Here is a 12,604-nt window from a genome sequence, read left to right as displayed (position 1 = left end):
ACGTCCAGGGCTTCAGCCCCTCACAAGCACAAGGCAGCGGTAGGATATGACTGGAAGAGCAGAGTGAGCCCCTGCGCTAACATTTGGAGACCTCACTGCTGAGAGCAGAAGTGGCCTGAATGAACAAAGGGGAAAGTTCCCACCTGTTTGAAGCCTGCTGGTTCTGCAGCGAGGCTGCTGACCTGTGGCTGCACTCGCTCAGTGGAGGAGGCAAGAGTGCCTTGCAATATAACCAGAGAGGTTTCATGTCACTCCAGACAAACAGCTCCAAAGCGAGCTCTACACCAGGACTTGGATGTTCTTATGCAGCACAAAGGGAGGCGGGGAGCAGTAAGTAAAAGCCCGCTTCACATTACCCTCCTGACAAAACAGGCCGCTGTCAAATTGTTTGGAGACTGTGAACGACAAGAGCATTCACAGCGTACAGACTAATGCCTTTCCTCTGAAGGGAAAGGGACAGACAGCCCTCTAGTGTAAAGCCAATGCTAACCATGTTTGCACAAGCATGGGAAACGTCAAGCATCAATCACGGCCAGCCCCGTGCCGGACACGCATGCTTGGGAAGGAACCTGTGCCAGGGAGGGGGCTTTGCTCCCCATCACTGCTTCTTCCATCACCCCTAAAAGCAGGATGCCGCCATGGAGATGTGCTGCTGGCTTTCAAGCGATCATTTTGCTCTGCAATGTTAACAAACTATGCATTTGTTATTCTGATTTCAAAAGACACCTTCTGACAGAGGAGCCTTCACAGCCTGACACCAGCACTTGCAAAAGGCTTCTGAAATCCTGGCTTGCGTGGCAGCTGATGGCATGTCTCTGACAAAGCCCCCCGTGGTGCCTGGAAGCAAGGAAAACTGGATCTTGGGCCTCCAAAGATTTTTCTTTTCTTCCCCCTCCTCCCATCTATTTAAGAGTCAGGCTGGGTTCACATCTTTACTACGCACATTGCTGTGTTATGCGCGTGGTGTATTGTACGTGGCTCTGATCATCACTCACGGCCTTAAGAAAGACGCACAATTAAAATCAATATTTAAAGTCATCAAACAAGCACACACAAATTTTAACAGCCACACAATTCACTCTGACATAACGACGCAGGGTGCAGAGTCGAGAGCTGTGCCGGAGTGCCGAGAGCACAGTTCTGCCCACAGTCTTCAAAATTTAATGAAAACACACCATTTTTAAGCACTTTCCCAAATCCAGCTCACAAAATCTGTCACTTTGATGTGAATGGTCCCAGTCTTAGACTAATCAGTCACTTTTACTTTCTCTTTAGTAGCTAAAGACGCAAATGAACTCCCAGCAAACTGCACAGCTTCAGGAGAAGAATTTAGCAGCCAGATGGTTCCTGCAAAAGATTTGTTCTTAACAACAACAAAAAAAAGTTAACTAGTTTCCCCAATGAGCAGCACACGGGAGAGGATCTGACACATCAGTAAGCAATTCTGAACTGGTATCTCAGAGCATCACTTCTACTGTATTAGTGCCCTGTCTTCCTAGACCATCATGTAAATTATAATTATTACTAATAACTGATCAGTTAGTACACATCCATGCTAGGCACTATAATTATCCTGTGCACTCAGGGAAGGAAAGAAAGCATCAAATTTGAATGCAAGCATTCCTTAGTTTCCAAAGGAAGGTGTAACACAAAGAGATGAAAGAAACCACAATTGTTAAAAAGGCATCAAGATTCAAAGAGCCATCCCAGGGAAGGTGTCGAATTCCCCTGAGATGGAGCAAAGCTGTGACTGGCTGGAAACTCCCATGCAGGCGGTGAACCTCACTACACTGGTGTGATGTGTTTGCTTTCTCTTTTTTTATCTCCATGTGGAATGATAGCTGTAGATGCATATCAAAACATAGCTAACAATAAAGACACTCCAGACCTTCGTGGAGACCTCCCTAGATAAAGTACAGAAACATGCAGTGCAAGGAAGTTTTTCTGCAAGGAAGCAAACAGCAAAACAAGGATCATTTAGCAAACGGACTTTGACCATCTAAGGATGGTGGTGGTGGAAGGAAGAAGGGATCCCATGTCAAGGCTTGGTTTCACCTTAGCTGTCTATACTGCAATTTGGGCAGAAGCAAGGGGAACCAAACAGCAGAGGAGAGCACTGTGTTTTGCAGAAGCCAAGTGCAGGAGGGGAATCCTGGACTTCTTCAAGGATTTCTGACCCACAGCTAAATAACACTTCAGTACAGCAAGGAAAAGAATGCATATGCAGGTAGGCATCTGCTCACCTAGACGTCTGGGCTTTTTGGTAAGTGACACAGTATTAAGAAGCACTTACTCGGTACAAGAAGTGCAAAAAGTTCTGCACGTGGGGCAGAATAACCCCAAGCACCAGCACCAGGCTGCAAATCAACTGGGTGAGCAGCAGCCTGCTGTAAAAGGCCTGGGAGCTGTGGTGGTTCCCAAGATGAATATGAGCAAATGGTGGCTCTAACTGTGAATACGGCAACTACATCCCGGGCTGTGTCAAGGAGTGTGTGGACAGCAGAGCGAGGGTAGTTATTGTCCCACTCTGTTCAGGACTGGGGAGCTGCACCTTGAACGCTGTGTCCAGCTGTGGGCTGCTGAGCCCAAAACAGACATGGAGAAACCAAAGTGACCCAGTGGAGGGTTACCTAGGTGGTCAGGAGCCTACAGCACACATCCTGCAAGGTCAGGTAGAGGGAGTTAAGGTGGCTGAGTCAGGCAAAGAGGATGTGAAGGGATAATCACATAGTGGCCTACAACTACTGAGGAAGCATTAATAAGGATGATGGAGCTGAACACTCCTTTGTGAGGCCAGGTGATACAGCAAGGAGCCGTGGCCAAGAACTGCAGTTTGGGAGATTCAGTTTGGACATCAGGAAAAGCTTCTTAATCCACTCCTGCACTGGGAAAGGCCAGAAAGCCTCTGTCGTTGGAGGTTTCAAAGACTCGCGTAGGGAAAGACCCCGCTGACTGAAGCTGCCACTGGCGACTGCTGTGCTCAGAAGGGGAGGCTGTGCTACAAGCGCCAGAGAGCCCTTCCCACCAGCACCTCCAGGGCTGTGGGGTTTGTCCTCAGAGAGTTACTGTCACTGCACGGTGTCCAGGAAGGGTTTCCAGCAAACACTGGGTTTGAGGTCTATAGGGAGGACTGGCAGGAGACATGGGGCTATCTAGTCCCCATTGCTAGACAAGATCAACAAAGGGTGCCTACACGAGGTGAGAAAATACCATTTTTGCTTTATACCAGAAAACAGTGCAGCAGTCTGGAGTACTTGAGTGCTGTCCAGTCTGAGACGGAGGCACTGCCAGCTCCAGAAAATAGGAAATTACACTTTTTTTTTTTCTTTTGTTCTCTACTGCATAAAACCGGATGGAGTAACAGAGGTACTTGTTGCATTTTTGAGGCTTTTAGCAAATCAAATCTGACAAATTGCTTTAACTAACGTTGGTGTGGGAGACCATGCTCGGAGAGCTGGAACTAGTTCATAAAAAATACCTCCAAGTGCTCCACCCCCAAAATGCAGACAGAAAAGTGGACACATCTGAGACTAAAATGTCTGGAAATGCCTTCTGTCTTGCCCAGACTGTGACCCCACTCTCAGCTCCTTCTTGGTATCAACTTAGAGAACTTATAAAAAAGATGGAGAGCAACTCTTTGCTCAATCAGATAACGACAGGACAAGGGGGAATGGTTTTAAACTCAAAGCGGGGAGATTTAGATTAGAGATTAGGAGGAAGTTCTTCCCTCAGAGGGTGGTGAGGCACTGGAACAGGTTGCCCAGAGAGGTTGTGGATGCCCCATCCCCGGAGGTGTTCAGCGACTGGTTGGAGGAGGCCCTGGGCAACCTGATCTAGTGGGTGGCGTCCCTGCCTATGGCAGGGTGTTGGAACTGGGTGATCTTTGCGGTCCCTTCTAACCTGAGCCATTCTGTTATTCTGTGATCAACCTCCATGCCTTCTCCTGAAACCACAAGGACAACCACCCATTCCCATCAAGCATGGTCCCAAGCACTACATACACCATCACTCCACCACTGCTGTATCCAGTGACAGTTAAAGAAGTACCTTGACCATGCCAAAGGGACATGGGAAATGGTCCTGATGCAGGCCAGGTGGTGAAGGGTTTGAGCAGCCTTAGCCCAAAAGACGAACAAGTCTGAGCTATGGATGAGGAAAGGACAGCTCCATCCTCGGTGGTACTCAAAAGCTGACAGAACAAGCCCTTGAGCAACCTGATCAAGCTTTGAAATTAGCTGTTGTAGGAGCAGGCTAATTAGAGACCTTCATACATCTCTTCCAAAGTGTTCTACGAATTTTTTGAAAGCAAATCTCCTGTAAGCCCTGCTCTGCCTGACCCATGTAGAAAAGACCCTATCACTGCTGGGGGGAAAGGCTGCAGCCTGCTGCTTTCCAGTTTTCAGGCTGATGTCAGCCTCATACTGTTGAGCTACCAAGAAACTATACTAAAAATCACAATATGCAAGTATTTCCTTGCTTTCAAAATTCTCAACGTTTTGCACATGCTTGTGTAATGATTTGGCTTTTCTTGGCAAGCAGGAAGGCTACAAAATAAAACTGAAGTACTTTTCTAATCCCTTGATTCCAGGAGCAGAGACCTAAGAGAGAGAGTAAATACCATAAAATCTGCTGGTGCTATTGTTCAGCTCCAAGCTGCAATGCAAAGGTTGTGAGGAAGGCAGGCCAGACCAGAGAGACAAACCTGCTGTTGATGCAGCAACACCCCTAAGGAGAACATCATCAGTCTTGTTGCCTGCCACTGTGTCACTGCTGAAGAAGTGACTGGCAACAGCACAGACCTGCACACTTTAGCTCTGGGCTGACCTTTACGCACATTCTGGGTCCATTGGGAGATAACTCAGCATCACTGTCCCAGTGTTAGAGCTGGAAAAACTGAAACTAAACCACAGAAAAGCTGACTGACCTGCTCAAGGATACAGGGAAGCCAAAAGCAGACTCCAGAAGCCCGGATTTCCAGGAGCTTTCTAAAGGCAAAGTGAATAGGGACAAACCACATGCACAGCACATGCCAATGCTTTATGTCTTAAACCCAGGTGGGACATTTCTATGCATGCTGCACACACACACCAAAGGAAATATCTGTCACTTTGATGTCACCCTGCTCTGAGTCTATGTATCATCACTGTACACCACCATCACAGATAATCAGCCACACAAAACTCACGCTGCTGCATGTCCCTGTCACCATAAGAAGACACCAGTGCAAGCTGAGGTGAGTTTGCACATTTTAGCAACGTCAGAATGAATTGGCTTGGCATCTCTACGCAAACATAGGAGGATCCACCCTTTGCTTCTTTTTGCTGACTGTGACTTTTCAGCACAATTGTCTCCCTTTTCCTTCAGTCTCTGGAAACCTCCAGGAGTTGCAACCATAAGCATGAAAGGGAAGGAGAGGACGGGCTCTGCAGATCACAACCTCCCTCCTCCCTCCCACACTTGTGTGTGTCTGTAACATGTTTGCCCTGAAACCCAGTTACTCACAAGCCCCAGACAGATCCAAGTGGCTCCAAGACACAGCACGGAGCTTTCATGTGGACAGGAAGGAGAAGCCCTAGTGCAATTCCCAGCCCTTACAGGCACCATACTGTGATGCTGCCTCTTATGGCCCCTCTTTGCAGTGGTACAGGATACTCCTGCTCCACTGTACACATGTCTCTTGGATAAATAAACCCCTTTATGAACATCAAAAGAAGCACTTGGCACTCAGAGATATGTCTTAATGAAGGTGACAGCAGCAGAAAGCATTGCAAATCCAAGGGGAAGAGAACGCACACCTAATTAGAGCAACTCCTTTCTTCTCCCTTCAGTTCCGCCTCCGGCTGGTTGTGCAGGGCGAATCCTGCATTTGGGCTGCAGCTTCAGCCTCTCCTCCAGGATGCACCACACGGCACAGCAGGGCTGTGGTACACAAGCAATGGGCACAGCAGCCACAGGAAGGCTCAGCACAGAGATTAGAGCTCAGCTCTTTGCAATCTTCCTTGTCCTGCTTTGTGCTCAGGCTCTGGCTCAACTGATTTTCCCTTTCCCTCCTCCTCTCCTTCAAGGCTCAGGGTGGAAAGGGGAGGAGGACGCTGTGCTGTTCAGGGCTCCCACAGCAGTATTGCTGTGCCTGCAGGGCGTGTGGCCGCGAGCCTGAAAGCTGGGCTCTGGAACATCCTTCCCCTTCCCTGCCCTTATTTCATTCTTCCTTGCTGCTTCTGAGCCAGAAAAGGTGGAAAATTCACAGAGGTGCTGCTGGATTCGCAGATTTTGCTTATTGTTTTCAAAGGCTAAATGGCTGAAATTATCATTGGTGTCAGTAGATGCTTACAGAGGAATGAGGCCCTCATCGTTAGTGCACTGAAGTGTTACGGAAGACATCTGTGGGGATGTGAATTGTGGACCCACCCAGACCTCTGACCAGCTTCCAGCTCAATGGTGAGCCACCAGGCTGAGCATCTGGACACACAACCATTCCCCCGCTGACCCTTCTGAGCAGGTAGTAGGGCAGGTAGCAGATCAAAACAGAGGGAGGCATCTCGGTGGTGCAGCAAATTGCTCCCTTCTTCCCCATGTTCCTTCCCACTGCTGTTACCTTTGCACTTTATAAACAGTCTCCTGCACAGGTTCCCAGCAGGTTTTAGCTCTGGTTATGCTCACAGAATCTGAGCACAGGATGCAGGTCATTAATGAAGGACGTGGCTTGTAAGAACAGAACTGCCCTGTTCCCTAGGTTGGTGGTCAGCAGCTTGGGCACCTGCTGCCCACAAGTCACAGCAGTGGAGAGGGCAGCCTAATTTACTTATTTTCTGGATCAGCTTTCTCTGGTGCTCTTAGAGGGCACAAAAACATCTTAGACATCACAAAAACAGCAGGGACACAACCACATCTGCACTGATACAACCCTGCGGCATGGAGCAACACAATGGCACCTCTGCCTTTTTGCCCTGATACTTCTCTTTAAAAAGCCTCTCCAAACATATCCTTGGATGGTCCCACAGAATATAGGACTAAGGTATTGTTCTGTCCAGTGGGGAATGGGGGACAAAGCTCACAAACTAATGAGTATCCTTGATATGAATGAATATTGTACAGAAAGGAAACATGAAATAATACCCTGATGAATGGTGTCTTTTCTCAATAAAAAGAAAGCTGTTCTCACATCAGTGAACAGGTATTCTCTGAGTTTGGTGTAGGTTCTCATATTATAGGCTTTTATTTTTATAAGAAATTGTATAAAGAATAAGCACGGAAAAACCTCTTTCAATATAAATAAATTGTGTTAATAAAGCAGTAAGTGCTGAGAACACCAGGTGAAAGCTCTGCCTCTCTAACTGCCCCTGGTGGCTATTTCTGGCTTACAATGCACTTGAAGCATCCTGGCAGCCCATGGTGGGAAATGTAGTCCAGATGCCATAGGATGGTCATTCACCTAAACATAATCTCCCAAGGTTCATAAGGACTTTACAGTCACAACTCTCAGCAATCCAGGCAACCCGAGCAACTCAAAAACAATGGGGAAAAAAAAATTTCAGACTCAAACCCAAACCCTCAAAGCCTTGTTCTATAAATAAAACCACTGTAACACAGTTTCTGTATTTCATTATCTTCAGTGTTTTTTCACATTATGCTGGTAGCAGCCGGAAGCACGGGGAAAGTCACAGCGCAGAGGAAGCGCTGTGCTGCAGTAGGATCACAAACGGTGCGAGGGAGGAGGCTGTCCTGGGCACCCGAACCACACCCATCACCTGGGTACCGCTCTGCACGGCTAACAGCCTTCCTACAGCATCACGGCAGGCAATCAGCCCACATCCCCAGCTCGGTACTTCGTGCACACTCACAAAACCACTGTGTGCAAATCAACGGGTAACCCATACACCTACGGCACAGCGCATAGCAAATGGATGCTGAAATACCAGTATCCTCTAAGGGCCCACAGGAGAAGCCATCACTGCAGCCTGCCCCCAGGGTGTTTTCCAAACAGAAATAAATTGGCAGTTTCAGAACTAAAAATGATTCCAATTATCCAAAAGAGACAGGGTGCCATTTGGATCAGCGCTTGGGGATATCCCTTGATCATCACAAATATATTAGCCAGGAAGCCCACACACAAAAAAAAAAAAAAAAAAAAAAAAAAAAGGATTCTATTTGTGTCAGTGATGGAAAAAGGAAGCAAGCTGAAGATGGCACATACGGGAAAAGACTCCACACAGCAAGAGGCTCTGCATGTCAAACACTCCCTTGTCCAGCAGCCTGGACAGCAGTGGAGCTCCTGTGCAGGGCTGATCACTCGAGTTAAAAAATTGCAACCCGTGGAGGACTGGCTTTCCAGAAGCACACCTGGATGGCACACGCTTCTCCAAGCGGCCTGAACCTGCAGAGTGAGAGCATGTGTTCCTCCAAACATAGGTCTTTATTTCGGGTTCCACCCGGAGTGACTGCGAATGGGCAAAGCCACGAGTGCACAGCGGGGCACCCCCAAGAGCAGCCGCAGCCCCCGGCTGCTGCTGCCGGCGCAGCCCCAGCCCCATCCGTCCACACCAGGCGCTGGAAAGGAAAAGCTGTCTCCAGGGATGCCCGAGCAGATAAAAAAGGGCGATTTTCAGCGGGAGGAGGAGGTTCTGCCAGGCCTCCCCCCCCCCCGACGTGGGGTCCCCCGCTGCACCCCGAGCTCCTCTCGCTAGTGGGCACCGAGCTGAGACGGAGCGGGGCGGGGGGGCCCTGAGGGAGGTGCCCAGCGCGCATCCCCGGCGAGCCCCGGTAATCGCCGTCCTCCGCCGCGCTGCCGGGGCTCCCGGAGCCTCCGCGAACTTCCCCGGCCGGAGGCACCCGCAGGAGGCCGGGGCCGGCGCGCAGCCTCCGCCGGAGGCTCGGGAGCGGAACCCCGCTCGTCGCCGGCCGGCAGGGGAGCGGAGGGAAAGCCGGGCTGCCCCCGCCCTCCTCGCAGGCGCCGCGGTTCCGGCCACCTCCCCCAGCACGGGCTGTGCCCCTCTGGGAGGCAGCCTTGAGAGCGCAGGTCGCCGCTTCCCCCGGCCCGGCCTCCTTAACGCTTTGCCTGCCCCAACCTCGGGGGGAGCCTGGCCACCCCAGGGCCGGGCCGAGGCGGGGGGAGGGGGGGAAGTCCGGGACAGGAGGGGCCTCAGCCCGCAGCCCCGCTCTGGGGATGGAGCCGGCCGTGCCCCCCATCCAGCCCCGGCCTCTCCTCCGCTCCCGCAGACGTGCCTCCGCTCACCCCGCCGCCTCTCCCGGGCCGGGCTCGGGCAGCGCTGCGAGGGGCAGAAGCGTCGCCCGGCCCCCGGGGTCCGGCCCCTCTCCCCCGCGGCGGGACCTGAGCGCTCCTCCGAAGAAAGTTGCAAGGAGAGAAGTTCCCGGTGCGGTGCGAAGCTGGGGACGCGCCCGCCTCGCCCTGCACTGCCCTGCCACCCCCCGGGAAGCGGGGGAGCCCCGGCGGCGGGAGGGGAGGGGGGGGGAGGGAGGGCGACGAGGGGACGCACCTACCTTCAGCTATCGCCCTCTTCATCTTAGGGGTCGGGGAAGGCACGTCTGGAGGCGCAAAGTCGAACGGCAGCCGGTACAATCCTTGCGAGAGCGGGGCAGATCCTCGTGCAAAACTTCAGCCCGAGCGCGGAGCGGCGGCGCGCGGGGAGGGGGCTCTCCCTGTGCCGCTGCCCTCGCTCATCGGGGGAATGAGCAGCCCCCGAGCTGGAGTCAGCATCCAGGCGAGGCTCCCCCTCCCTCCCTGCCTGCCTGCCTGCCTCCTCCCTCCGTCCTCCCTCCCGCCCGCCGCACGCACGGGGCCGGGGCTGCGGCGGATCCCGCGGAGGCAGAGCCGGCGGCGGCGGGGAGCGCGGAGCCTGCTGCACTGTATCCCGGGAGCGAGCGAGCGGGGCGCAGGGATGGAGAGGCGATGAATGTTTTATGGGATCATGTGGTTTGACGTGAGAGGAATCTGCCTAGATCGGATTTACTGGCTGGAGGAGTGAGAGGGAGGACGGGGGAGACGGGCACGGGATGGAGGGAGGGGCCGCGCCGGGGGCAGCCGGAGCGCGCAGGGCCCGCTCCGACGGCGGCGGCTCCGCCACGGGTGCCCGCGGTGCGCGGCCGCGGGCCGGGCAGGGCGGCCGTCGGCTCATTCCTGGAGGAGAGGTGCCCCCTAAAGGAGGCCGCGGATAGGGCCGGCCGGGCGGCTGCCGGCATCGGGCCGGCCCGCTGCCCCCCCGCGCTGCCCCCCCGCCGCCCGCAGGCAGCCGCGGGAGCGGCGCTGGGAGCCGCCCGCAGCCGGCTCGGCTCGGCTCGGCTCGGCTCGGCTCGCACTGAGGGCTCACGGCTCGTGGCAGGCGGAGCCCCGGCTACTGGAAGCTACTCCCCGGGCTCCGCTCTGGGGAGGCTCCAAGAGACGGCGGAAACCGCAGCGCCCGCACCCGCTGCGCTGCAGGGCCCCGTGGCCGGGCGTTGCTGCCGCTGGCGCGGGGCCGCTGCGTTCCCCGGAGAGGCCCAGTAGAGACAGAGCCCGTGGGCACAGATCCCATCCGAAAGAGAGAGCTCTTCCCCTCTCATCCCGTCCCACCCCCGTGTTTTTGGGACCGTTCTCCCATGTGCAGCAAGGACAGCAGCTTACCTCAGTTTACCTACAAAGCATGATGCTTACACTAGCTGTAGACAAGGCAGAGTGAAGCTGGCTTTTCCATCTTCCTCACCCCTCCCGCTAGCTTCCCTGTCCTGGAACAGACAAGTGCTTACAGCATGGGCAGCTCCCATCTGCAGTTGTCCTGGGTAGCAGAAAGCCAGGTCTCATGAAGTTGAACTCATTTGCTCAGTGGGCAAAGGAAGAGAGAAGGATGGTGCCGGGAAAAGCAGAACGTTTTGAACATGACGGTACAGTGGCTCTGGCCCTGCTAGTGAGAGGTTCCAAACTGCTACCAGATACGTATATATATAGGTGTGCATGTACATATAGGTATACATATGCTATTGAATATTCGCTCCTCTCTTATGATTTCTCACCCTTATCTTGACCACCTCCAGAGCTGTTTGCATGCAGCATTTGTGTTGTGACCATAGCTCCCATAGCCCTACAGTATCTGTGTAGGGATGGCCCCAAAATGAGCCAGGAAGCTGTTTCTCCTTTGTACAGTGCCTCATCTCATCTCAACCAAAGACCTGTGGGTACTTCAATGTGCACAGTCATCTTTAAAAAAAAGAGAAAAAATATGCAACCAAAGGAAGGCCCAGCTGTGCACTTGAGCCAGCTGGAGGTAGTTTATCAAGTGTGGGCTTTAATTATGCAAACAACCTCATCTGTCCAAAGATTCCTGGGAAGTATGTCTTCTGGATGGTCTCCAGATCCCCTTTGCTGATGTCTTACCTATCATCCACAATCAAAGGGTAAACACAGAGCTGGGGAAAGGTTTTATTTGGGATATATGGGCCGATCATTGGAAGCGGGACCAGACCAGGAGGGCTGCAGCTGGCAGAGCTCTGGAAGGGGCCCTCAGGTGGGATCAGGGACTGCAGACCAGAGCAGTAGTGTCTTGGCTGACCTGGCTGAATATAGCTTTTGTCCCACAGTGTTCGGGGCTTTTTTGCACTGTGTCATCACAGGACTTTCAGTGGCACCAGAAGAATAGAGATGAACTTGGCTTTCCTCAGGATGGAGCAAAGCCAGCCACATTCTCATGCTAATGCATACACTCATTGCTGGAGGCCTACATTTTGGGGACTTGCTGGGATCATCTGGAAGCAGGATGTGCTTTGAGGGATGTGGTGCCCTCGCGAAATCTTTGCACAAGCACTTGTATCAGGACTGGGTGTGGGGGGAGTCTGGGGACACCTACCTCCAGAGCCTGGCTCAGAGGCAAGGCACCGTGGTACCAGGAGCCGGGCTGGGGAAGAACCATGAAGGGTGAGACAGGAGGACTGTGAGGTGTTGTCTTCTACTCAGTTAAGATACGTGGGTTCAGATAACTAAGAAAGGTGCAAATAACCCTGTCCAATATGTCTCACATAGCTACCTTGCCTTACAAACCTTATTAACATTTTCTTATCTGTCAGTCAGAGAACCTTCCCCTGCATCAGTCTTCTGAGCCACCAGCTCCCCCTTTCCCAGCTACAAGTTTTCACTTCCAGTTCACCTTTGAAAACCCACCAGAAGATGATCCAGGAGAACTGTAACCACCCAGACACCCGCTAACATGGTCCAAATGTGAAGGTATAACCCAATGCCTTGAGACCCCATTCTCTCTTCCCTGGAGATGGGAGACGACAGCTGGGGAAGGTAGGGGATGCCTGTTGCTCTGAGCATTGTCTTTTCTGCCCCTCTAGGGAGCAAGGGTCATTCCCTAGTTCTCTTCCTTCCCACACCTCGAGATCTTCATAGTCTAATTGCACCCCAGCTTACCTTCTGCTTATTTAGTGTTGGTGCAGCCTCACCTTGAATATTGTGTGCAGTTCTGGTCGCCACAATACAAAAAGGGTGTTAGGATCCTTGAAGGCATCCAGAGGAGGGCAAAGAAGCTGGCAGAAGGGCTGAAGGCATGTCCTGTGAGGGGAGGCTGAGGACACCTGGGTTGTCCAGGCTGGAGAAGAGGAGGCCCAGAGGCGGCCT

At 52.7% G+C, this 12,604-nt stretch overlaps 1 protein-coding gene across 1 annotated transcript in view; it reads right to left on the bottom strand.

The window, feature by feature from the left end:
• RTN4R (reticulon 4 receptor) overlaps nucleotides 1–10,087 on the bottom strand; it is an 80,446-nt gene extending 70,359 nt beyond the window's left edge. The window contains exon 1 of the mRNA XM_040577360.1: nucleotides 9,499–10,087. Within this exon, the coding sequence (XP_040433294.1) occupies nucleotides 9,499–9,520 (22 nt within the window). The 5' untranslated portion in view covers nucleotides 9,521–10,087. The remainder of the gene's footprint in view (nucleotides 1–9,498) is intronic.
• Nucleotides 10,088–12,604: the final 2,517 nt, after the last annotated feature.

The sequence above is a fragment of the Cygnus olor genome, chromosome 17, assembly GCF_009769625.2.
Source record: "Cygnus olor isolate bCygOlo1 chromosome 17, bCygOlo1.pri.v2, whole genome shotgun sequence".
Classification (NCBI taxonomy): Eukaryota; Metazoa; Chordata; class Aves; order Anseriformes; family Anatidae; genus Cygnus; species Cygnus olor.
The sequence above is the reverse complement of the archived record's forward strand: the minus strand, read 5'-3'. Positions and strand labels throughout refer to the sequence as shown.